Below are 26,790 nucleotides of genomic sequence, written 5' to 3' on the forward strand. Positions count from 1 at the left end.
CTGGGGGGCCATCACAAAGAAGTTAATTATTTTGGCAGATGTTTACTTTGCGCAAGACACATGGGTAGATAGTTGCACAGTGTTTTTCAACTTAAAACACTTAATAAATCAGTTAATAGACTTTTATTTCAGTTGTGTTTTGAGGTCTTGTGTAGAGCTGTATTTCAAGCTTTCAAAGAAAGCTTTAATGCCACATCAAGAAGTTTAGGCATGCCATTATGATGTTCCTAAATCGTGGGTGTCAAACTTCAGTCCTCGAAGGCCAGCATCCTGCTTGTTTTTGAGATATCCCTGCCCTACCTGCTGCTATTACCTGGATCAGGTGTGTTTTGCCAATAAGAAGCTACAAGGGCAGGTTAGCTGGAAAACAAGCAGGACAGCGATCCTTAAGGCCTGGAGTTTGACACCTGCATCCTAAATGATCTGATGTGTGATTTTCACCTTCAAAACATGAGAGCTGACTAATTAGGTCTAAACCAATACTTTTAGCAAGCACAAGTTGATTTGTTTATTTGGATGTTTTTGATTCAGTCTTACAGAGATGCCAGTGAAGGAAATATTCATCCCAGGTTTCCAGGGAAAGATTTTCCAAAACATTAAACTTTAAAATATACATTGTTCCCATGTTAAAATGCAAAACAAGTGACTTAAACATATCAACAAAGTGTGTCTAATGAGAACATAAATCAACAATTAGGATATTGCACTTGGAAAAATGAGACATGGTTAGGCATAGGTTATGCCACCAAAAGGTATGCAGAGTTGTTATTGGATGTTTTAATGGTATAAAAGTGGCACAAGAGTTTGTTTAATATTGTTATAGGAATCATTTTTAGGTTAACATCTGTAAAACTGAAGCCCGGTATAGAGTGATAATATTTTTGCAGGTCCAGAACACCTGGCCCCTTGCGGTGTGGAGGAGCAACAGCTTTACTCAGAGTCCCTCCTGAATGACTGGGCCTACCTCTGACATAGAGCCCAGACACCCTGCAGAGTAAGCTCATTTTGGCCCCGTGATGTCATCCTTTAAGTCACTACCCAAAGCTCCTGGTCATTGGTGTGGGTGTAATAACAATAGCTAATAATAACTATTTTATTGCAGTACCACTTTCAACACACACAGTTTTCTATATCTTATTTAAAGTGTAATGAACTGAGAAAGATGGAAATTCCCTGCATTGTGGGACACCCTAATGAAAAAAACAAATCCTGTAAACGCCCCTGCTTAAAAAAAACAAAACAAAAAAAAAACCCCAAATGAAATCAGGTAGAAAATACAATATTGACTTAATCTATGGACTATGAGTCTGGGAGAAAGATTTATTACTTTACATTTTTGGCTGTGCGGAAGGAGAAGTAAGATAATAGATGTATGCTTGTAATAATATCATAGGACAGATATTATTACAAGCATATATCTATTAAGAGTCTTTCCTCTACTTTGTTAGTCTGTTCCTTTCTTTGTCTTTGATTTACATTAAGCGGAACAGTTTAACGTTTTATTTTGAAAGGTACGTGCTAATACGCACCCGCACGCTAGCGACGGAAGGAGTGGCCCTGCGTCTTGGTTTCGGGAAGCAGCGCGTTGCCGTCGTTGCTCACAGTTCGCGAGAACCCGAGAGTGTAGGCGGCGGTGGGGGAAATACGCTCGCAGAACTATGAAGCTTTAACTGTCAATCATATTGACGTGCTGAGGTGTCTTTTTTATGTTTTTTATTTTTAATGCGAAACTTTTAGAAGACGCTCGTCAAACGGTAAGATATTTTACTGTCGCACAGGTTGCTAAGTTTACAGCTCCGACTTGCTGTTGATATATTTCCTTGTTGTGGTGTCGCGTACGCTGTTAAGTGCATACGAGGCTTGATTTAGGCCTCGCGATAACGCGGTCAGTTTGCTTTTATATAACGTCAGATAGAAGGGAAAAAAGCAAACTTTTGTTGTACTGTGCGTCTCCGTATAGTTTAATCGGTGCCCTCGAATAGTTAGTAGCTTGACGTGATGTAAACAATACGTTATAAGGTGTAATCCCTGATAGGCCTATCGACATATTGATCGGGTTTTCTGACGTCATATTTGTTAAAGCATATTTTTCTTCATTTCTTTTTGTTATTTGGTAAGCTATGAGGTTTGTTTGTTTTGTTTTTTTAAAGACAGAAATGTATAATAAAAGCAATACATTTTATTTTAAAGAAGCTTTAAACTTACTCTTGTTTAGTATTTATGTATACCACAGCACGTTTATGTAGCTGATTTTCTTAAAGCTGTGGTCAAACTCCCGTTTGTCTGTGTGTGTCAGTAATGGGAGGGAGGTCCAGATCTTCAGGATCGTTTTCAGGCCTGAGTGAGCCTCCGAAGGATCAGGGCATCCATGTCTACCTTTTCTGGACAAAAGATGGGAAGAAATATTTGTCTCACACCACAGGAGAGGTCACAGCGGAGCAGCTGTGTATCTCTGCAGCAGAGACCATCGGTAAGAGGAAAAGGCTCCACCAAATGCACAGTCCAGAAATGAAAGTGTTTTCTCTTTTCATGTGGTATTTGAGCCTGCTAGTGGCAACAGTGTGTAACATCAGTGTTTCCTCCTCAGGGATAACGGCTCTGTGCCATTCACTGTTTGCGCTGTACAACCCAGAAAGACACTTTTGGTACAGCCCAAACCACATATTTAAGGCAGAGGAAAACCCGAGCCTTGTACTTCGCTACTGTATGAGGTGAGTCTGTGTTTGTTTAACACTGTACTTGTGACACAGATAACATACAGCGAGGATGTTGATATAGTCTTTTTGTATTTAGGTATTACTTTCGGAACTGGCATGGACTGAATGAAAACGAGCCCATGATGTGCCGCTATCCTCCCAAATCTGGTTCAAAACGGGGTTTCCCTTTACTTGACACAACTTCACTGGAGTATTTATTTTCCCAGGTTGTTTTGGGGTTTTTTTTTAATGGCATGCTTTTACACTCATAATGTTCCTGTCTTGACAATAATATAGTATCTTTTCCAAATCAGGCTAAGTATGAATTTGTGAATGAAGTGGTACAAATGGAATACGTCAAGACAGAGGAGGAGCAGACTCGCTTCAAAAATGAGAGTTTGGGAATGGCTGTGCTTCACCTCTCATACCAGGCAATTAAAACGGAATCAACTTTGCAAGATGTAGCTTCAAAAGTCAGGTATATACTTTGGCTTGATCACACCGCAATCCCTCCTTCCAAATAGTGTTTTAAGCTTTCATTCTTAAATGGCTTATAATATGTTTATATCTTGTACTGTTAATGTTATTTTCTGCTACTGTAACAAATGTCTTTTTAATCCAATCTAATCAGTAAGTTCAGATAATATCACTATACCTCTTTTTTTTTCAGCTTTCTAGACTGCGTTCCAAGATCTTTCGCCAAACACATTTCCAGAGACAACTTCCTGACTAAACTCAGGATCCAGCGAGTGTTTAAAGACTTTGTGCGGTCCTTCCAGCAGCACACAGTGGATCGGGGCAACCTGTGCACTGAGGAAATCATGTACAAGTACATCGCTACACTCGAGCACTTGGCACCGCGTTTTGGCACTGAGACTTTCCCCGTAACCCGCCTGGATCTGAGGGACGAAGATGACCGAAGTGGCTCGTGTTCCAGCACCACCCACGCCCAGTGTGGTTCAAAAGACAACTTCTGCGGCCCAATATCACATGAAATATCGGTGTCCGGTACTGAAGGGATTCAGTGGAGGAAGGTGTCTGCTCAAAGGGTCTGTATAGACACTGATGCTGGCATATTGTATATGTTGGTTGAGTGGCCTTTTGGGGTTTTTTTTTAATTTGTTCAATCTCTTTACCCAGGCACAGGCAAATAATTACATGGGGAATGGCTACATAAACTACATGAGAAAACCAAAACAGCACTCCAGCCAACCAGATGCAGACACACCCAATGACTGGACCTTCTTCAGCGAGTTCCCTGAAATAACTCACATAGCCATTACTGATTCTAATGTGTGCATCAGCACTCGAGACAATCTCTGTATGGTGAGACCACTTGTTTGTTTTTTAATGTAAAAGCTGCAATGCATTCACTTAATTGGTAAATGTCTTTGTAATGCATTAGTCCAGTGGATAAAGTGTTTTTAGTCATTCAACTAATTGCTCAGTCTTTTGAGGATGTTTTTATAGACAACACACTATACATTTCTGCCTAGATTCTATATGTGTTTGACTATAAAGCCTCTCGTTTTTGACTTTGCTTTGGGCAATTTATCCTGTTTTGAATTTGTATGTGTCAGTAGGTGGGAGCTCTGATTGTAAGGTAGTGGTGTTTCTGTATATGTATGTAGGAGGTTCAGATGATCTCCAGCCAGGAGGCCCATTCCTTCGTCTCCCTCCTAGATGGATACTACCGACTGACTGCAGACGCCCACCACTATCTTTGTCATGAAGTGGCTCCCCCAAGGGTAGTGTGGAGTGAAGCAAATCTACTGCATGGACCTATGCAGTGAGTTTTCTACCCTTATATACATGCACATTCAGACACAGAAAAGGCTATAAAGAAACATGGTGTGTTATGTCATAACTCCTGTGTGTTTTTCCAGTGATGAGTTTGTGCTGTCTAAGCTGAAAAAGGAGGCAGAGGATGAGGGAACATTCCTCGCTCGTTGGAGTGTTGTTGACTATAACTGCATCATCCTAGCTGTTCTAATCAAGAATCAGGTGAGTCAACACCCACCCTCTTATATGGAAGTAGTTGCAGTGTAATGATGGTCGAAAAATAAACCCGATACTTTCCCTGCACCTGTGTTTTGTGCATACAGGATGGTGTAACGCGAAGCCACAAGCAGTTTCGTGTTCACGTAAAGGATTCAATGCTCTGTCTGGAGGGCTTGGAACGACAGTTCCCCAGCATGAAGGAGCTCACCGATAGCCTCAAGTCGTTTGTCCTCAAGTCTGGTTCGGACAGCTTTACTGTCAAAAAATGCTGTTCGCCAAAATCAGGAGGTTTGTGTTCCTTGTTTTGCTCATGTATCCAATATTATGCCTCTAGAGTCCTGTTGAAGCCCCCTTTGAATTCAGCCTTGTTCACCTCTACTCAGTTTTTAAAATTAACTGTAATAGTTGCGCTAATGTTCCTACTTACTAATTGGGGTACTCGTATCCCTGTTTAGGAATTTAGGTGATATTTAGGTTTTTAATCAGAATTGACTGTGTCTGTTCTGCTGTGTGTGGTGCAGAGCTATCCAACCTTCTGGTGAGGAGACACAATGAATGCGATGTTCACGCCGAGCCCTTATCCCAAACCTACAAGACCCGTCTAATGTTCCCCCAAATCAAGGACAAAGATATCAAACAGGTGACAATGTCCACTCGCCACCTTCATAGTCATAGAGGATTAGTTGTCCTCTGTCCTGTAGCTGACTGTACGGGTGTTTTATTTTGGAGCAGGAGCAGCATTTGGGTCGCGGCACCAGAACTAACATCTACTCAGGACGGCTGTTAACGCAGGAAAGAGAGGAAAGTGATAATGACGAGTTCAACAACAACTCTCACCGAGGCCACAGAGTCGTTCTTAAGATTCTGGACCAAACCCATGAAGATATTGCTCTGGTAAGCTGTTTGAAACTCACTCAAAAAATGACACTTTACTATGCTGAATGTAAACGGTTGTTATGATCTTGTCTGTTCTGACGTTTACGTTTTCACTCCTCTTAGTTGTTTTTCGAAACCGCAAGTCTCATGTGCCAGGTATCCCACCGTCACCTGGTGTTTGTATATGGCGTGTCTGTCAAAGGATCTGAAAGTAAGAGACGTAGCACTGTTCATCCTCACTTCCTCATTGTTATTTCCCCATCACACACATCAGTGTATACAGTCAAATTTCTGATTTTAGTACTAAGAAAACCATGTTGCATATGCAAAATCACCCTAACCATGTTCTATTTTTACGTTTTGCTCGTGCGTATATCATGAACCAAACCTCTCAGACTTGTTCCTGTCTTTGCAGACATCATGGTGGAGGAATTTGTGGATTTCGGGCCTTTGGATGTCTTCCTTCGCAGAGAAAAGAATGTGTCTGCTGGGTGGAAATTCATTGTTGCAAAACAGCTTGCCAGTGCCCTCGACTATCTTGTGCGTTCTAATCCTTATTTTTGACACTGATTATATTTCAGTAAATCTAATTGATTTCAGTGAAGTTTTTTATCCAGTGTTACTCTAAGAAATAAGCTGCTGCAGACCCATGTGTAAAATGATTGAACAAAAGAAACAAGTAGTAGTTCTTTCTTACTGCATGCCATGTTTTGATTTTGAGATGCTGCTATCAGGCAGGAAGTGAAGTAAATGTCATATCACAGCAAAGTGTAAGATAAGTGCTCCAAGTAATTTTTTTGCCTATTGACTAATAGCAGTAACAGTTTGTGTTATTTTTAAGAACACTCTGCTTGACCAACGGTGCTATTTTCCTTATTCTAGGAAACCAACGGGTTGGTTCATGGAAATGTCTGTGCCAAGAACATCCTTTTGGTGAAAAATGGTCTAGAACCTAACACTACTCCTTTCATCAAGCTGAGTGACCCAGGAATTGCTCTGAGTGTTCTTTCACGGGAAGGTCCGTACCACCACCTCGCTTCAGTTTATGTGTTATGTGTCTCTATACACGGTCAGCTTCAAGAGTGTTCTAATTTATGTACTTTGCAATCAGATTTAGAAACAGGAAATCTCTAATCTCTTCTCGTGAACCATTTCCTGCTGTCTTGCAGGTTTGGTTTAAAATATGTTGTTCAAGTGTGTCAAAAATAAAAAGTCGAGATGAGAGTTGCACGAAAGTAAAACAAAACTCTTCGTTATTTGTTTTGCACTTGCTGATGTTGAATACCAACTTTATAGATGCTTCTGTGTTTGTCACCATCTATTTAGTTCAGTTAGGAGGAGTTCTCCTTCAGATAAGCCAGAATAAATATCCTACACTAACTTGTGTTATTATTTTGTGCCATGCAGAGCGCCTGGAACGTATCCCATGGATTGCCCCTGAGTGCATTGACAGTGGTTCAAACATAGGCAGCCATGCTGACCAGTGGAGCTTTGGCATAACGATGCTTGAGATCTACAACAACGGTGATCTTCCCTTCAACTTCAACACATTGTCCGAGGTAGGCATGTACTACAGCTCGGGCTTTTACTCCTCTTTCAACAACCCAAAGTATCACATCACATATTATTCTTCTGAATTGTAATCTTAACACTTGAGTCTCCCCACCCCAACCAGAAAGAGCGCTTTTATCAGCAAAAGGGCCACTTAGCTGAACCATCTTCCCCAGAGTTGGCCAGGTTCATCAACATGTGTTTGACCTATGAGCCTGAGGAGAGGCCGTCATTCCGCAAGGTGCACAGAGAACTCATAGAACTCATGAGGAAAGGTCAGTGTTTGCTCGATTACTTTATCTCCTTTTTTAAAACTCTGTTGCAGTTCATTCAATAAACAAGTGTGTGTTTCTTCATCCAGGTTTTGTCATTCAGTCTGTTATGCCTTCCAGTGAAGCTTCAGCTAACACAGACCCCACTGTGTTCCATAAACGCTACCTGAAGCAAGTGCGGATCTTAGGAGAGGTTAGTACCACACAGCAGTAGTTTGCTTTTCGTTGTATTAGCTGGAGTAATCATCTCCTCATTCTTCTGTTTATAGGGTCACTTTGGAAAGGTGACTCTGTACTTGTATGACCCAGCCAATGACGGGAAGGGAGAGCAGGTGGCTGTGAAGTCTTTGAAGCAAGAAAACGACAAAATTTCTGACGGCTGGATGAAGGAGATTGAAATCCTGAAATCTCTTTATCACAGCAACATTGTGAAATACAAGGGCTGTTGCACAGAACTGGGTGAGTCCTCGCTTTCCTTTCTGTCTGCTTAAATATCTGTTTGAGCCATATGTCAACAGAGTCTGCATGTGTAAATGAGTGTGCAGTACAGCTCTTGTAACCTGCGGGGCTCAGTGGATCATTCAGCAAATTGATTTTTGGTCCCTGCTGTTCTTCTGTAAATATTGGAAATCCATTTGAAGTGCACCACTGTTTGTGTTGTATGTCAATATTTTGAGCTTTTAACACACAGCATGCTGAGCAGCACAGCAAAGCACCAGAATAAGAACAGGTTTTCTTGTCAGGAAGAGAAATTCACTTTTGCATTGTCCATTGACAGGAGGGCAAGTCGTCCAACTAATAATGGAGTACCTTCCTCTGGGGAGTCTGAAAGACTACCTCCCCAAACGTAACCTTCCGCCGTCTCATTGTCTCATGTTTGCTCAGCAGATCTGTCAGGTGAGTTGTGGTGGTTTAATATTTTGTGCTAGCGCTGTATTACTTGTAAACACCATATGTGTCTATCCGTACAGCCCAACATTTGAATGAGTTACTGTACATACTTCTTTTTTCATAAATTAACATGACTTTTTTTTTATTATTACACTTGTTACTGTTTTTTTTTTTTTTTTTTAATGTCTAGACCCTTTTGGCCTTGAATCTGAGCTGGTCTGCTTTTACTTGAGTGGTCGTGACTTCCGCTCCTAGCTTCAGCTAAACTTTCATATTTTCTGGTGTGAAAACTGCTGAGATGTCAGCTTGTATTCTTCTCTGTTCTGAAGAGAGTCTCTGTTTTTCTGTTTGCTTTTGTGCAGCATACAGTGTAACAGCCTGAAGGAGATAATCCATCACATTAAGCTTTAATTCCATTTTACAGCACTCTGTTTTTGTGTGTGTGTTTTGTCATTAATTCATTCTGTCTGAAATAAGTAGTTTGATTGCATTGGCATTATGTTATGCTGTGTTTTCTCTCAGTAACCTGGGAAATGTCCTCCAGGAAATAATCATTCAACACCCAGAACCATAATTTCATAGCAGCCTTGGAAAAAATAGCCAATTTCTGATTGAATTTATTGTTGATAATAAAGTAATATTAGTTTTGATTAAGGGCTCTTGATGGGAAGCTTGATTTTTTAAAAAGTGTAAAATATTGCAGAAGATTAAGAACAGGGCTCTGCGAGGCTCTTTTGTGAAATTATTTTGATCTAACATGTTTCAGCGACGGTTCTAGGGTGTAGATGGGTGTGGAGGCATAGTTATCACATTAATGGTCTCTGTTATGGCATGCAAAGTTGTCAGCAAACAAAGATACAGTTGAGTCTGCGGGGAATGCAATTTGCTTTGCAGGTTTCTGGTTGTAGATGAAAGTATTGGATAAACTGACATTTAGACCTGGTGATGGTGTTTAATGGAAAATATTCATCTAATGATTCTTTACCACAGGAGTAATGCACATGCTCAATTTTAATGGCAGCATATTTAATAGATAATTAGATTGCTTGCTCAGAGCCATAAATTTAATCCTTAATATTGCTAGAAGAAGATTTCAGTGATCACCACACACAGATCTGTAAAAATAGCTTTTCTGACCTGTTTTTATCTGAATTGCTGTTGCAGACTGATTGACAGGCATGAAGGAGTTACTCTCCGTAGGGACACGTTTTTTTGCTTTTTACCGTGGTTAAAATAGCAGCTGTTTTTGAAATAAAAATGGCATCCATCTTTTTATTCCTGTTATTTTCTTTTAAGGGGATGAATTACTTGCACTCAAAGCGATACGTCCATCGCGATCTGGCTGCCCGTAATGTCTTGGTGGAAAATGACAGTCTGGTAAAGATTGGAGACTTTGGCCTGACGAAGTACATCCCTGAGGGTGAGATCTACTACCGTGTCCGTGAGGATGGAGACAGTCCAGTGTTCTGGTCAGTTTACGCACTTAGACTTGTCACTCATTGTGTTGTTGTGTGACTTTGTCCTCTAAATTACATTTTTAAAAATTTTGTAGGTATGCCATCGAGTGCTTGAAAGAGAGTAAATTTTCCTTCTCCTCTGATGTTTGGTCCTTTGGAGTTACACTGTATGAGATCCTGACCCGCTGTGACCGTCGCCAAAGCCCTCCAGATGTATGTCATCACCGGCCTCTTTTTCAAGTATTTCTTTACTGAACCGGCCTTATCGATCAATCTCTGTGTGAATTACACAATCTGTTCTTATGTATCTTTTGCAGAAGTTCTTTGAAATGATGAAGGAAGCTCAAGGACAGATGACTGTGGTGATACTGATAAAACTGTTGGAACAAGGGTTGCGATTGCCTTGCCCTAAGGACAGCCCACATGAGGTAAGCTCAGAAGCCCATAAATCAAGTTCAGTACTTTTTGGCATTATGAATGGTATAGGTTTTTTTCATGATTACTTGTTTTTTGAACAGGTGAAGATATTAATGGAGCGGTGTTGGAGTGCAGATCCTTCAGAACGGCCAGATTTTGAGTCCCTAATTAAAAAGTTTCAGAGCCTACGCCAAGCATACTGGCAGTCCTTTTCATAGTCTCAGATATGCTGATTTGCTGACGGGGACTATGTGGAAATCCATTTGACTACAAGTCATCGCTTTGCTACAATGGCAACCATATATTAAGGGGAGCCAGTAATGTGTTTCTTGCCTCTATTAAGAGATATATTTGCAACCTTTTCATAATAAAAGCACACTGCTATCCTCTTATATGTGATGTTAACACAGTAATGAATTTTATGGGCAAAAACTTCATGTTTGTCAAGAGTTAATGGTTTGCATATATCACAGTGAGTATTAACAGTTTGTGTACGGTTGAGGGATACTGTATTTCATTTTGTTTAGTTATTGTACATTTTTGACTGTTTAATTTTATAAACTTTAAATGAATAATTCAGAATCTAATAAACAATTTTCCACAAGCTCTTTTATTAAAGCCTGAAATAGACTGATGACTCCATCAGTGGGTCTACGTGTTACCTGGTTTTCACTCATTTTTTACTATTCCACAACACTATCAGTGATATGTACTTGTAATGCTTTTATTTTAAGGGGTTGCTTTTGAAATTCATATGGAGAATTTCATTGATACCAGTCTCAGGGCTCACGCTCATGGTCACAGGGGCTTTCCTTCCAAAACACTCATGCCTCTTTGTTTCCACACATCTGCTTTCTCTTTGGTGCATGACTGCCTGTTATTTGCCGTTACTCTTAAAACTGTCAAAACACAAATGCATAAATGATCATACCAGAGCTTTACTCATTAAAGCTTTTTCAGAATCATTAAACACAAAGTCCAATCTTATTTTGAATTTATAAAAACTCTTAGGGCTTTCAAAATGGCACCTCTTAAGTATAGAGCTGTTAACTGCAAACACAATGGGGATATGCTACAAGAGATCAGAAGAGACAATGTGTAAAGTCACAGGGAAGTAAACTTCAGATTGGCTATGACATCTACAAAGAGAAACAGTCTCTACAACTTGGCACTTGACTCTGTCCAGTATCTTTAATGGAAACATGCTAGTTGATACTTTTAAAAAAAAGAAACAAATCCCACTTGGCGGTAGATTTTGTTGCATATAGTAAACATGGCTCCTTATTTTTCTTCCTGAAAACTACAACTGTCAGGCTCCAAATGAAAACAGAAACAAGGATGAGTCAATTCCAAGTAGCCTTTCTAAAAAACAAAACAAAAAGCAAACTCTTTTTGACGTTACTGAGAAAATACTTTCAAAGCTAACCATTCATTTTCTGCGAATGGCATCTCTGGCAGCTTTCAGCTCACATTATAGCACTGACTCAGCTCTCAGAAAATTTTTAATGACATACCACCTGATTTTTGATTGAGTCTTAATAGCCTGATGTTATTGCTTCTTGGTGCCGCACAGGAGACTTCTACATATGCTGGAAAATTGTTTCTGTCTAGCCAAAACAGGGCCCACATGGCTTGGATCACACTAAAGTGGGGATGTGTAGATAGTCTATCCAATTATGAATCTGAAAGGACCTCCTCTGAATCACTGATGATGTAATTTTAACTGGACAGATGAAAACCATAGCTAAATCATAATTCTGGCATTTAAATCATAGCTGAAGTTGGACACTGTTACATTTAGAAAAGCCCATTCATGCTTTTTGTCTTGCAGTAAAGCAGTGATAATTACTGACCTCCACGATAAGACCATGAGACGTTAAACATATGCAGTTGACAAAGCTGTTGCTACTGACAAACCCCAAGATGAGAGTATTACTTAGATTCTTAGATCATAGTACTTGCTTTCAGCTGAATATGCACTTTAACTCAGGGTCATATCATAGTGTTAGATCTGCAGGAACTGGTCAACTTGTGGTTTACAGAGTTCAGACTAAACATGGTGAAATGTCTTTTAGCCTTTATGCTTCTCACTGCTAAAATTCTGCAAGTTTCACTCTGAGCTTTGCTCCAACTGAGGCCACAGCTTTAAAGTAATGATGACACTTTTACTCATGCTATAAGTTCTGATTTACACTCGCTTTTATTGAACTGGTGTGGAGTTATTTTATTTCACTTTCTTGTGCTTTGCATTTAAATAGGGTTATATTCTTTTAATTTGCATTTTATTATTATTATGCTGTTTTTATATGGTCTGTTGTTTCATTGCATTGTGCAAATCACTTTTAACTGCCTTTATGTACGACATATACAATACAAATAAAAATTTGCCTCGCATTGCCTAAAGCGTAGAACTGAAAAAGAACAATCTGCCAAATTCAGCATTTATTTATATTCAGCAGGTGTTCGTGTTTCTGTTCTGCATACGCTTTGAGTAAGACGCATACAGCAAGTGGAAGCTGAAGCATGAGCTCCAAGACATCTGTCCTGCCACAGTTATGTGTATTACAAACTGTCAGCATCAGACGTGTCTGCTTAAATGGGAGCTTTCCCTGCTGAGAGCTCTCAACATGTATTTGAAGGAAAGTACTGCAAGGACTGCAGGCTAATGGAGAATGAGGAATCTACCATGAGTCATGTCTAGTACTAAGCATTAGTCCAGAGTGATACCACCACCAGCTGAGTCACCAAATGCTTAACCCTTGTGTGGTGTTCGTATTTTTGTTACTCAGCCAGTGTTCATGGGTCTGGTGGACCCGCTAGAGTTTTGGCTTTCCAAATTAACACTATCAAACAATTTTATGTTAAATTACTCAACAGATGTTTACTTCATCCCAATTACAAGACATATGAACAGCAAACATGGTTAATTTTTTCCCTTTACCTTTGTTAGATCACATTTATGAATTAATGTGCTTCTCGTTTTTCTTTTATATAAAATGTTATAAATAAATCAGTTATAATCAAGTGGAGTGAGTGGAAAGACACAACACATTTACACGTGAAAAAATAATTAATTGTTTAATTTTTCTTTTGAAAAAAACTGAACACGGGTCTCACAGACCCGAACACCATACAAGGGTTAAATACTACTGCTGTTCCCCTTGGGAACATAGAAAAATGCTGAATAGTGAAGCATATTGTTCTGACTCATAATCTTGGAGAGAAACTCCACTGCTGACTTCTGGACATGACATGATTGGTCCTTCTGGTGCTTGTCTGGACTGTGAAGCCCCCTGGAGGCACAGGCATTTTTCGTAGCCAAATGAAACTGATTCCCTTTATCCATCATTACAGTGTTGGATATATTCTCAGCTGACGCAGCCTATACTAGAGACCAAATTCAAATTACCAAAACAAAACCTGTATCTTCTTCTCTATATCTACTGCGAAAAAATGCTGTTTTCCTATACACTCTCTGCATAGCTAAAAAGGGCTTTATGAATGCTTTGTTCGTGGTAGAAAAGTCTGAATAAATTACCATGTGTCAAAAATTAACTGCTGAGTTTTTAAAGAGTGGTATTCATAAAATAATACATAATCAATCAACATGCTAACAATAGCCTATTACGAAGATAATGGAATTTAAGTAAACAAACCAACCACAATGATTTCCAAGAATAAAACGTTACGGATTTTTATGTTTTGTTTGAATTTTTAATGCTTTTGTTTTCAGTTTTGTTATATTTCAGTTTCCAGTGTGGATTTGTTTGTCTCAGTTCAGCTTTTGTTGTTTCAAGTGTCAAGTTTGACTTTTTATTTATTTCAGTATTAGTTTTTGTTTCCCTTTTTTTATTTGTTATTTGAGACACTTTGTAAAGCCAAGTAGCTCACAATCATGTGGACATATTCTCAAGCCTCCTTGCTTTATGAACTGGTAGTTCTAACAAAAATGAGCATATTTAAATTATAAACCATATTTCACTAGTTTATCTTTCAGACATATTTTGTTGGGATATTTTTGAGAAAATGTACATGCATAAATTAGACTCTTAAATTGTCTGTTGTCTTTTAAAAATCTAGATATTTAATACTACATTTTAATTAGATTAATTACCAAAAAACATCCATTATGCACCTCATGCTGAGGAGCAGGGACACTCGTTGCTCCGCCCCACCCTTCCGATTTACGTTGTAGTCATGGAGAATGCGTTCCCTTGTCGTCCAATCAGAAGCAGCGCTGGGGCCATGTGTGTATTGTTTAAACTGCTCAAATCAGCCAGAGTTTTCAGACCGAAAAAACTTCCAGCACCGAGTCATGGCGGCCACAGTGTCAGTTAATACAGCTGCCAAAGATGAAAACACAGACTCGGGAAACAGTTTGGCTTCTCGTCCGCTTAATGAAAAATACGACCCCGCCGTGGACCAAGAAAACTGGATTCCCGGGGATCGCCGGTACCCCGAACTCGTGCAGAACGAAGAGGACGCGACGCCCGGACGCGAGTGTCAGCGAAAGGTCGACGAGGACTTGACATCACTGAACCCCGAAGAGATAGAGAGCCGCTTGGAGAGAACTCGACGGGAGTTTTACAACAGGAGGAAAATTATTATAAAAAACTTGCCCTCTGACGTTAGCAATCAGGTATGAGTAGAAAGTTTTAGGGGGTGAGGGTTTAATTGTTGGTTGGTTGATTGATTGATGCTACCCTGTGGCTAACGCTAGCCTAGCTCCGTTATACCTGCCATGCTATCAATGTTAGCTTCACAGGCATTTAACTTATTAGCTTCACCTTTTATTTAGTTTTCTGTGTACTACATCTGCTAGTGGTTTAAAAGTCAAAACGCACAGATTATTGGTAATTAAAAACGATGCAAACAGTTCTATAACTGGTTTGAGTTTGTTTGTTAGCTAACATGGCTCGCGTTTACTGACAAGTGGTCAAATAATCAATCATGGTCATTTGTGGCCTGTGTGACCCACCAGGCCGCTTTGCATTCGTGGTTGAATTTTACCATTTGGCCCGCCGAGCCAAACTGTGGTTCATAACCGGTTTATGCGGGTTACATATGCAGTGAAGGTGGGTCATAAGTCCATTTGTTATTAACTCTGTCTGTAATTAACTCTTGATGCTACTTTTTTTTTCTTTTTTGGAACGTGCCTGACTCATGGGGAGCGGTGGGCCTGCGGGCGGTACCATTGTTCACAGAGGGGGGGCTGGGGCAGTAGTGGGAGTTCGAGATGTGAGTTTCTCTATAACAAAAGGTGGAAGGCGTGGGGACAAAACGTTTCAGAAAATGCTAGGCAGCATCGCCATTTGTGTGAATAGGCAAAAGCTGGGCAGAACAATTTTTCCTACAACAATGAGGGAGTCATTCACCTCTCATCCCCCCCCCCCCCCCCCCCCCCCAGCAGGTGCACTGATCCCCCACCCCCCAGTGTATATCAACGAGCTAATTGGCTGAGAGGGGGTTGATTGAAATCTTCAATTAACCAACGACCTCCTAAAGTCAAATGTTATTTACACATTTAAACATCTGCAGTTAATCATTGTCTCTTTCTTTTTACAGGAGGTCCATGAGCTCTTGGGCAGCTATGATCTGAAGTACTGCTTTGTTGACAAGTACAAAGGCACAGGTAGGTCTAACTGCTCAACCATGTTGGACTGAGCAAGGCAATTTGGCAAGTTTGGCGTCTGCAAGTTGGAGGAGGTGGGGATCAGGATGGATCTGCTCTATTACGCCCCTTTAAAATTTAATCTGACAGTGAACTCTGTAGCAAACAAAAGTAAATCGGGCTCTCCAGATTTGGAGCATGCTTAGTTAATGACTTTCAATGGACATACTGAACATGAAAAGGGGTTCGGGAGAAAGCAGCCAGACCTCAATTAAAGACTTTGTTTTCACGGTGTGCCTTCTCTTGCACTTATCATTATCACACAGTTGCAGATCTCTCTTTTTGGCGACTGTTGATGCTCGCTTGTCGTGGTGTCACGTTACATTGTCAGTTCAAGTGCGATAAGATCGATGGGCTCTCTGTGTATCTGTGTATGCGTTACCTCACATGCCCCTCGGTGTGATCTGCCATCTTGTCCAGCTAGAGTTGCTTGTTTTTAAATGTATAAAATGTAAAATATCAGATTAGAATATAAATAATTAAATATCTATGCATTCTTGCAGTAATATTTCACTAGAAAATGGGTGATGATCATGATAATAGGCCAGAAAATTGTGTGAGGCAGATGGTATTTTCAGGGTATGCCTGGTATCCAGCAAGCTGATATGGAAGAAAACCAGTGACATTTAGATGGCGCTTTTTTTTTTTAACAATATAGAGTTGGCTGCCAAACTAACTTCTTACTTTTTTTATTTTTTATTTTCCTCCCCTTCTCATGGCTTTCAGACAAAACTGGAAAACTTTTTCACACCTTCTTTCTTTTTCATAACATGGGTAACAAGATGTTGATTTCATTCTTGCTGGACTGACAGGCATTGTAGTTTAAACAAGGGGTAAAGTTACACCAACACAAAGGATTCTGTGTGCTGATATTGTGCCACCAGAACTGTTTTAACAGCCTTGCTAGAGGCAAAAACGTCACAGGCAGGGTTTGCTCCCTGACACCTGCTGAGTACAAATAAATCTGACTTTATGCCACCTGAACAATGTCATTCCCTTGCCTTACACCAATTTGTTTCTCTCTTCTGTTTCCTTTCCCGTGTTACTCAAAGCATTTGTGACCCTACTTAATGGTGAACAAGCACAAAGTGCCATCAAAGAGTTCCACCAGCATGTGTTGCGGGACCGGGAGATCTCTGTGCAGCTGCAGCCGACAGATGCTCTGCTGTGCATCGCCAACCTGCCCCGCGCATTCACGCAGCAGCAGTTTGAGGAACTGGTGCGCCCCTTCGGCAACCTGGAGCGTTGCTTCCTGGTGTACAGTGCCACCTCGGGGCATTCCAAGGGCTACGGTTTTGTGGAGTACATGAAGAAGGACTCTGCGGCCAGGGCCAAATCGGAGCTCCTGGGGAAGCAGCTGGGCTCCCGTATGCTTTACGTCCACTGGACTGAGGTGGGCTCCCTCACATATCCACTGCTGCACTCCAAATGCCTGTGCGTGGACCGCCTGCCTCAGAGCCTGCTGACAGCCCAAGACCTCCGCAGTGCCCTGGCTGACACCCACACACCAGTTTTCTGCCAGGTCAGATTTTTACTGCACACAAGCCCAATACTTCAAGTGAATGATTTCAGAAGTCTACAGCATACTGATTGCACACAGCAGCGATCATTAACTTTTTTGTCATTTCTTTGTGTGGCTATTGTTTTATACAGCAAATGCCCACATTAATAAAAGTTGAGTGCTTTAAAAGCTGCTAAAATCCATCACAAAGTTGTAAAATTGTCCCTGAAGGTGTGCAAAATGACTGCACTACTGAGTCACTGTGAAACTGCAATCCATATTTGATCTTTCACCTTTACCCCAGTTTTCCTGTGGCCACTCAAAGTTACTATAGCAATAGCAACTGTTGGTTTCTATGGTGATGACCACCTGACACCCCCAGGTGGTGTCATTCAGCAGGTTTTTTCTGGAATGGGAGAGAGCTGTGTCCTTTTGAGCAGGACACAGTCGTAGTTTTCTGTTGTTTCCAGACTGAACAGTCATAATAATTAGGAGCCATATGATGGTTTTAATAGGAAACTGTGATATCACTGCAGCTTTATCAAATTCATAAAACCAGACGGTTGCATCATGGTAAGAGCAGAGTACCACTAAAAACAACACAAAGCCATATATAGTGGTTGATGTGGTGATTAAAGGGCCTTAAAAGGTAAAACAGATTTTGATCTGGGACTTTAGAGATGCAAATTTCAGTGGGTTATTTGAAATTTGCCAAACCATAAATGAAAGCAAAGGGTGCTGACAAATAGTAGCATTCCTAATCAAAATTCACTGAGTGAAGTGACCCATAAGTATCCAGGTGGCAGCCATAGTAAGTGCTTTTTGAAGAGTCTTAGTACTCCAAAAATTTCCAGAGTGCTTCCTTCTTATGTCTTTTCTTGCCACCTTTTAGAATAGGATACACTGAAACTTCCTTTATGAAAAGAAAGGAGGCAACACCATCCCCCAATGAGAACTTTGATGAAAACAATCAACAGGAGTGTCACCTGGTGCAGATACTATAAAATGTTAATTAGAAAAGGGTTTTCCATTTCGTGTCATATCGTGCTAATTTGTTCCTAACTAAGAGACTCTTAAACCAGCAGGTGAACTACAAACATCACACTGCTATGATAAAACTCGCGTATATAGATTTTAAAAAGGCTATATAAATCAGGATTGAGGGTCATGTTAAAATAATAATCGTGAGCTGTGTAGAAGCTTCACCCCAATTCAGTTTGTGTTGCTTCTATTTTTCTTTATCAATTCACCTTGATCTGTCCTTGACCTAATGATATTTTCCATCCAGGCCTGGGGAAATTATGTAGATTGTTTCAGCTCAGCAGCAGCCTGAGACACAATTTTGGTGCTGTAGCCATCTTGACAGTTATTTGAAGCTCCTATCTTAATGAATGGGGAAAGATCCATAACTTTTGGTTGAGTGCTCACCAGGTATATATAAAATTGCTGCTTTTTTTTTTTTCATTATTATTTATATGAACATGTTCAAGATTTGCCATTCTAATTCACTGCATGGAAACAGTTGGACACGCAATCTTGACGTTTTTGCTACAATAACAAACAAAACAGAGTAGCGATATCTGCCACTACATGGTTGCATGTTTAGCATGTAGCACTTCTCATGTAAATCTGAGCTCAGAATTCACCAAATGCTGCGATGGGTGTTTTGTGAAGCAAGTCTTGCCCCTCGGTAGCGGCCTCCAACACCACCAGGCAGTTATTTATTTATTTTTAAACAAGTGAGTTTCAGCGGTCACCAGGATGTAAAAGTTGCATATGTAGAGTCACCACTGCAACCTCGAACATTTAAATTCTGTCAACTTTTCCTGATAATTAGGTTTTAAAGAGCTTATACTACTGTTGCAGAATTCTGAGTGAGTGCTGTTTCTCTCTGTGGTAATCCTGAGTTTTTATTAACTAAAAATTCCATGAGATTTTTTTTTCCCCCATCTTTCTCCAAATTTGTGCTAAAATATGTGAACACTGAGGGTGTAAGTGAAAACCACTTGGCTTCCACTCTCTGTGTGTGTGTGCGTGCATCTTATTCATTGGCTGCAGGGTTTTTTGGGTTTTTTGTTTTTCTCTATATGCTTGAAAAATTGCTGCCTCAATTTTTCTCTCCACAGTTGGCTCAGGGACAAGATGGAAGTTTCCGGCGTTTTGCAGTGCTGGAGTTTGCCACTGCAGAGATGGCCGAGGAAGCACAGCGACTCACAGATGGCAGACTGCTGGGTGGGACACATATCAGGGTGTCCTTCTGTGCCCCGGGTCCTCCTGGAAGAAGCATGTTGGCTGCTCTGATTGCTGCACAAACCATGGTACTGTATTCCAATCTACAGTCTTTGCTTGAGCCCTTAAGGCATAACATTGCTGCCTTTGAGTTCGTGCTGTAGTTAAAATTACGTTACTGGACACGACTTGGAAGCATTGCCGTTATATAACTCTCACAGAGGAGCTGGCTCATCACGTGATTTCAGATTAATGGAAAAAATTTTGGTTATTTGTTGGTCTTGTTCTGAGTCTTTGCTTTGTTTCCTTCCTCTCAAGGCTGTAAACAGGGGTAAAGGACTCCTCCCTGATCCGACAGCCATGCAGATACTCACAGGCCTCAGCAACCCCGCCGCCCTCAAGATGCTGCTCAACCCACTGACACAGGGACATAAACAAGGTGAGGAGCCGTGAGCTGCTTTTAATCTGTTTTATTGCTATTATTCGTTCTCCTGCGGTGGATCTTAATCTTTGTCTATGCGCAGGCCTCCTCGGTGCGGCCCCCGCCATACCGCCACTGCTTGCCAACCCCGCTCTCACGGCCGCCCTGCTCCAACTGCTCCTTCAGAACCAGGCCAAGGCTCAGCAGGTACCGCTGCCTTTTCCATCTTTGCTCCGTCATGTTCTTCCCTGCTTTTGCTTCCTGCCCGTTTTTGATTCATCCTCTCCTACTCACAGACTTTGTTCCCCACTCTGTTCTGTCCCTCTTTACCATTAGCAAGCCCTTCTGGGAAATCCTCTTCTGTGGGCTCAGGTGCTACACAATAAAGAAAACCCTCTAGTGCCTTGTGTGAGTGATAACGGTTTTTATGGTTGGCCATCAGTGTGTGTGTGAGTTGGAGCTGAAGTTAGATGGATTCTGGCCCTTTCTTCTTTTTATGTGAATGCTGATAGAAAACCTATTGCCTGGGTGGGTAAGCTCTTGCTAGGAAAGTGAGGGGTTTTTTTTTGTGCGTGTATGTGTGGAGTGTTCCTTCGAGTGGTGCTGAGTAATGCGGTAGATGTACTATTATGCTGTATGCCAGAATTGTAAAGGTACATCCTGTAAGGACATAATTGCATATACAGTAAGTAAACTTGCTGAATGCATGTGTTAAGTTTAGTTACCTTGATGTTGCAGTGTGGCTGAGTGACCCTGTTGTGACTGAACTTTTTTTCTTTTTTTTTTTTTCCTCCCTCTTGGTCAGCAGCCGGGACTTATTGGGGAGAATCCTCTGGCCTCTCTGCCTGTCCAGCAGGGAGTCCATCTGCTCGGAGACCTGCCCCAAGGTTTGGCATCAGTCCACTCCAGCCGTGGCTCCTTCAGCCACAGACTGCATGTCTGCTTTTGATGATAAACATCTGCATTGCCATTAGCCTGTCCATCAGGCGTCTTACTCCTTACATTACTTATGTTACCCAAATTAAAACAGAATGCATATCTAATTTCCTCTGAAAAGCTTGAAGGAGAAGATTAAAAATGAAATGTGTGATTGTCATTTACGCTGAAGTCTCTAATCACCATAGGTGGTATTGTCCCTGGACTGGCTCTTCAGACAGATCCTCTACCCCCCTTGAAGCCAATGCCACGTGGCAGAACTCTTTCAAGGGATCAGGAGTCCCCCACGTCGGCTTGTCCCTTCCCCCAGACCTCCTCTCCGACCCTGCCGGGGATCTCTATACCCCTGCTGGGTGGCATGATCGGGGCAGATGGCCTCACAGCACAAGGGGTGAGTTCCCAAGTAATTGCCTTTTTAAAATGCCTTCAGTCCTTCAACTGCCTTTTTTTCCCTCTTCGTTCTCATTCCTCATTCTGTGCAGGAAATGTAAAAATAAGCCATCTTTTTTTTCTTTTTAAACTTCATGTCAGGTTTCCATACTAGGAGATCCTGCAAAAGATGCAAACCTTCCCCAGAGTCCCTTCCTCAATGTCAGCAACGCGTTTTCCTCAGGTGAGGTGCTGCTTTTTTGCTGTGCTCGCATGAGCGGTAAAGATTTTATCTACTTTTACAGTCTGTTCTTGTTTGCTGCTTCAACTGAGAGATGATGTTGGATGCATCAAGGATATATTTGTATACCGTGCATCTCCTCCAGGAGGAAGCTGCAGACCTCACCCTTACAGAAGGCGGCCTACACTGAGTAACGTGTCCAACCAGAGCATGCAACCGAATTACAACCTGCGTTACCAGGATTCCTACAGCCCTGAGTACCCCCCACTCCATCGGGTAACTATGAATCATTGCTGCTCAGACTCCTGATTATTTTTTTTAAATGTGTATTTCTGCATCGATGGGTTGTGTGTTTTTTGTTTTTCCTTGTCTTCCTTACTGCTCTAGTCATTGTGACCTGTTGAATTTACTGTATAGCGCTTGGCTGCTCATTTAGTGGTTTTATGACACAATCTGGTCCGATGCCATCTGGTGTCTTTCCTCAGGATCCCCTTGCCCACTTGTATGAACAGCAGGAGAATCTTGATGCCGGGGCCTTGGCAGGATTCGGTCAGCAGGTAGTGCTTTGTCAACTGTTTCAAAGCTGACTTGAGGACATTTGTAGTGTCAGTAAATTAAATGCACGCCTCCCTGTAGTAACATAGCTGTGAACTTGTCTGTCTCTGCAGGCCTCTCATTGCGCTGAATACAGTGAGCGGTTCCCCCCCTACAGTTACCCTCCAAGCCCACCTCTGTCCTCATATTTCAGCTCAGGGTCTGAGAGCTCCTGTAATGGGAGCCTTCCCACCCCCAAGCTCAACAGGGTAAGCAAAAGCTTTGCATTGATTTTTTTTTTTTTTTGATATATATGAAGGATTGATTATTTGTCAGTGCAAGAATACTGAGGATAGCACTAGAAGGATTAAAATAAATAAATAAAATAAAAATAAAATAGTGGAGGGCTAGGTGCCAAGAATAAGTCTGTGTTCAATAATTAATGTTGCACTGTGAGCGCTTGAGTTGAAGTCAAATGATGAGTGGTTGTTTGTCTTTAGGCTGTGGGAATGCCTCCTGTGAGCCACACCAACTACCCTGCAGGTGTGGAGAATGTTATGAAGGTAATTTATAGGCTTCAATGTTATTGTTTCATATTTTTCTTTTTGAAGTTTCTGTTTTGATTTTAACCCCACCCCCTCCTCTTTTTCTTGTAATTATAGACTCCCATCGGTAGCCAAAAGCGCACGTTCTCCCGGCTGATCCCGTCTCCCGAGCCGAGCCCTGAAGGCGGTTATGTGGGCCAGCACTCCCAAGGCCTCGGCGGTCACTACGCAGACTCCTATCTTAAGCGTAAGCGTATATTCTGAGTACAGCTGTAACGAGTAGCCATTCAGCAGCCAGGATGGAGTAGCATCTCCTCTCCCATATTCTCCAATGGACTCAGTAATTTGGTGGTCCTCGGATTTATTGTCCCATATGCACGTGTGAGTGACCTCTGGAGGCTGCAGAGTAGTGCAGCCTGTTTGTCACTCTGTGGAAAAACCTTCAAATTTTTTTTTTTTTTTTTTTTTGTATATATGATTTTACTGTGTTTTGTACATTTCAGTTTTAAATTTTTATTTGCCTGAACTTCCTGTTGAAAACCTTGTAAATTAAGGAGAAAAAGTGGTTCATTAGTAAATGCAATCTTTTTTTTTTTCTTTTTTTTTTCTTTTTTTTTTTTGGGAATTCCTGTGAGTGAGGTATATCAGCAGATCTGCAGTTTGGCCAGTTTCAATGGTAACTAGCGGCTGCTTTTAAAAAAAAATAAAAATAAAAGTGATTTAACATCTCACCAAAGTGACGCTGTCCACAGTTTCAGGCAAAGGGACTTGCATAGTGTAAGAACAAGCTTTGAAGGCTCTTACTTTGTGGGAGAAAAGAAAAAAAAAAAGCCCACCGTATTCCATGTAAAAAGTTCATGAGTTTGTATAATGAGATGGTGTTATGGTGTCTTGTTTTCCCCCTTCCTACCACACGGTTGTAAATTTTGCTTTAGAACATTTCTGGTTTCAAACATTTCCTAATTGTTAACCTGCAGCTTTCCATCCACCAGTGATGGTTGTGTGGTGTTATGAGGCGAAGCTTTTTACAAACCTGGGATGTTTCCTGAGCCTGAACTTTTCCACGTTGTTTTGTCTTTCTAACCACACCCTCCAGCCTGTTCATGGAGTCTGTTCTCTACACTGGTTGTTGAGTGATGCACTTGGAGGGCACCGGTCATGTGTTCTCACCTGTATAAAAATGCCATCTCAAGTCCCCCTCTCACTCATGTATGTCCAGGAGTCGACGTATTTTCTGTGTTTATGTGAGTTCTGTGTTGCCATGTTTACATTTTTGAATGTTTTATAAAACCGTGAACGCTGCCCCACCCCTTGAAGGGTGCGGGCAGGTGCAGATAGCGCTGCATGCCATCTCTCCAGCTGCCAGCAGATCGTGCATGAATACAGGAGCGGTTCGGTGTTCTCAGTGAGGGGCTCAACTGTGAGTTGAACCGGCTTCTCCCGACGAGCACACGGCAGCTGGAACGATGGACAGCCTCTGTTTAGTTTTCAGATGATATTGGGGGTTCAGTATGTCTTTGGAGATACTGCTGGAAGCTTGTGGCAGGTGATTGGTCAGTGACATGATTGTCCTTGTATTATTTTTATTTAATTTTTTTTTTTTTAAAAAGAATAATTATCTGGTTGACGGTTTGATTGTGAAAACCCATTACCTCTGACTTCTGCTAGGAAATGCAGCTACACTTGAGTCTTAACTGTGTTTTCTGTGATCTCATCCTGCCCTGTGTTGGCTTCCATCTACATTTACAATTTGTGTTTATTTGCTGTGTAAATAGTTAAAGATTCCCCTCCTCCCTTTTCTTGAGTCTAAAAACATTTGTTTTCCTTAATGACACCTGCCTCTGGTTCTGGTGTTTTTTGAATATTTGCTGCTCGTTTTTTTTTTTCTTTTTTTTGGAAGTGAAGAGTGGCAACACAGCAGACTGCTCATGTTGTGTATGGACCAAGAGATGCAGCTGTACTGTATGATCATCACTTATTTTGATTGGATTTTTTTTTTTTTTTTTTTTAACTGCTGTCCTCTCATCTGTACCACCATGATTGTCTCTGTATGCGCGTGTGTGTGTGTGTGTGATGTGCGCAAGTAAATGTTATTTAAACTCACCACTTTCTCTGAACTCTTTTTAAATTGTGTCTAAATGTGAAGCCTTACTTGGATCGAATGGCTGTCTGTTTTGCTCTTACATTTAACCTCATAGGCTAGACCTCAATTAGTTCAACTTCAGCGTCTTAATGTGGCTGTCATTCACAGCTTACTTTTAGAGCTTTTTTTTTTTTTTTTTTTTTAAATGAAACTTCTACCCTATAATCCAGAAATCTTGATTATAGAATGCACCTGATAATTGTTGTGTAGAGGCTGTTAATATAAATTTACTATTAGAATACGATTTTTATTTAGGCTTTCATAAACAGACGTGTCACCTAAGAAATCTTGGGGCTTTTGCTGAATATTGAAAATTTTGAAAAGAGGTACAGCATTTGGTGACAAGAGGGACAGCAAAGATGGGTTTTTAAAATGAGTTCTTCCCCCATGAGGTATTTGGGCTTTCTTACTGTTTGCGTTAGTTGTACTAAAAGGTCAAAGGTGCCCCACGGACATCTAATACATCCATCTGTCACCCAAACGCATACGCTCAGCTCCCGTATGGTAAGAGACTCCTGACAGGACTATCTTCAAACACCTGTGGGCAGTTATTTTCTCATCTTAAAGCCATAAAAAGTGCATGTGTAGAAACGACCAGTCAAATTTCATAAAAATGATGACCTAAAAGGAGTCTCTAAGAAAAGCTTCTCTCCCTTGGAAGTTTTTCTTCTACCGTTGTTGGACTGTTCCTTAGATTTCAGTTCTGGAGCTGCGGTTGAATAGTCCAAAAATGACGACGTGCCTCTTTTGCCTCATGCTTTTTTTTTTTTTTTCTCTTCTTCCCTCTCTCTCCCCTCAAGCTCAGTGAAAAATATCACAAGGTCAAGGAAAGGTGTGAAGACAATTTAAGGACTCAAGAAAAGGGAAGCATTGTGTGCAGAGAGGTCATCTAAACCTCTGATTAAAAATGTTGTTATAAAGGTTGGAATTTAACAAAAAACAAAACTCTCATCAATCAAATCAACCTCTTCTTCTGATAAGTTTTTGTATTTCATTTTGAAATTTAAAAAAAAAAAAAAACTTTTGGAAAAAAGTTTTGAATTCAGTTTAGTTTCATTATTTCCAGACAAGATTTTATTTCAGTTTAGTTTTTGTTAGACTTTTTGAAAGCGGTTGACTGAGCTTTGTAGATATCCAGAGTCTAAATAAACACGTCTATTAATGACTCATCAGGCAAGTTGTCACCAAACTAACAGATATTAAAACTAACAATCTTTCCTCTACATTTCTATTTTATTTTGGTTTTTTAAATACAAAAAATTGTTTCTTCAGAAGTCTACTTTAAAAAAGAAAAAATGCAACAACAAATATAAGTAATGCAAAGTGAATCATGGCGAACCTTAAACACATTGACGTGTTAAATAATCTGGATTCAGTTTCTATAAATCTACATTCTTCATCAAAACAAGGAGATTTTATTACAGCGGCGTGATGTTCAGAGTCATTGACACTTCAGAACACATCAGCAGGTCATTCACACGAAATGGAAAATAGAAATCCACATTTGCACCCTTGTGATGGCTGCACCTGCAGACACGCAGCTAACAAATCGGTAACCCCATGAGCCAACACTTACAATTACTCTAAAATTGCTGTGTAATTCCATAAATATCACACACAGACACATAAATCAACAAAATTCTCTAGTTTGCATGTCATGGCAAGATTTATTTGGCACTGTTGAAGTACATTGTGCGCAATACAAATACGTAGATTTAGTTCAGTTTCATATGTTCAGCTCTGTTAAATTCTCTTATTTTATTCATTATTAATTTCTTTCTCTGGTTTTGCCAGTGCTGGAGCGTCCGTTTGGCTGCTGAGGCCTGCTGGCATCACGGGGAGCAAAAGATGTGCTCTTGAAGGCAGCTTTACATACAGGAAGTGCCAACTGGGCCATGCCAAACACTGCTCATAGTCAGAGGCATGATTAAGTCATTCATCTTAAATATGTTGTCTGTTTTAACTCTCGAGTTAGTATTTGGTTATGTTTGGATTTGGTTATTATTCATTTAAAGTAATTATTAAACTGACTATTGGTT

The 26,790-nt window shown here is 40.7% G+C and overlaps 2 protein-coding genes across 5 annotated transcripts; both read left to right on the top strand.

Annotated features, from left to right (window-relative positions):
* The first annotated feature begins 1,614 nt into the window (after nt 1-1,614).
* Nucleotides 1,615-10,779, top strand: tyk2 (tyrosine kinase 2). Its single transcript, XM_085351712.1, has 24 exons — nt 1,615-1,754; nt 2,297-2,470; nt 2,588-2,711; nt 2,794-2,923; nt 3,011-3,174; nt 3,367-3,745; nt 3,837-4,022; nt 4,328-4,485; nt 4,583-4,700; nt 4,802-4,985; nt 5,219-5,337; nt 5,430-5,591; nt 5,697-5,784; nt 5,989-6,113; nt 6,456-6,591; nt 6,981-7,132; nt 7,249-7,399; nt 7,486-7,589; nt 7,666-7,855; nt 8,175-8,293; nt 9,584-9,756; nt 9,840-9,957; nt 10,062-10,172; nt 10,263-10,779. The coding sequence occupies exons 2-24, from the start codon at nt 2,299-2,301 to the stop codon at nt 10,377-10,379; spliced, it is 3,480 nt and encodes a 1,159-aa protein (XP_085207838.1). The 5' UTR covers nt 1,615-1,754; nt 2,297-2,298; the 3' UTR covers nt 10,380-10,779.
* A 3,697-nt stretch (nt 10,780-14,476) lies between these two features.
* Nucleotides 14,477-26,571, top strand: raver1 (ribonucleoprotein, PTB-binding 1). 4 transcript variants are annotated; one of them, XM_085352634.1, is made up of 17 exons: nt 14,477-14,800; nt 15,727-15,793; nt 16,885-17,354; nt 19,460-19,651; nt 19,881-20,001; nt 20,087-20,190; nt 20,320-20,355; nt 20,792-20,870; nt 21,108-21,310; nt 21,451-21,532; nt 21,675-21,805; nt 22,015-22,086; nt 22,198-22,332; nt 22,564-22,626; nt 22,726-22,855; nt 24,101-24,112; nt 24,509-24,576. In XM_085352634.1, exons 1-17 carry the CDS (start codon nt 14,477-14,479, stop codon nt 24,574-24,576), a joined length of 2,289 nt encoding a protein of 762 aa, XP_085208760.1. The 4 variants fall into 4 exon arrangements, with proteins under 4 accessions (XP_085208760.1, XP_085208759.1, XP_085208761.1 ...); XM_085352633.1 differs by lacking the exons at nt 24,101-24,112; nt 24,509-24,576 and adding an exon at nt 26,546-26,571 and having other exon boundaries at nt 20,320-20,391; XM_085352635.1 differs by lacking the exons at nt 20,320-20,355; nt 24,101-24,112; nt 24,509-24,576 and having other exon boundaries at nt 20,789-20,870; nt 22,726-22,872.
* The last annotated feature ends 219 nt before the right edge of the window (nt 26,572-26,790 follow it).

This window comes from Diplotaxodon limnothrissa, linkage group LG4 (assembly GCF_057381915.1).
Source record: "Diplotaxodon limnothrissa isolate DT_005_m linkage group LG4, D_limnothrissa_male_GT1.1, whole genome shotgun sequence".
In the NCBI taxonomy this organism is placed as follows: Eukaryota; Metazoa; Chordata; class Actinopteri; order Cichliformes; family Cichlidae; genus Diplotaxodon; species Diplotaxodon limnothrissa.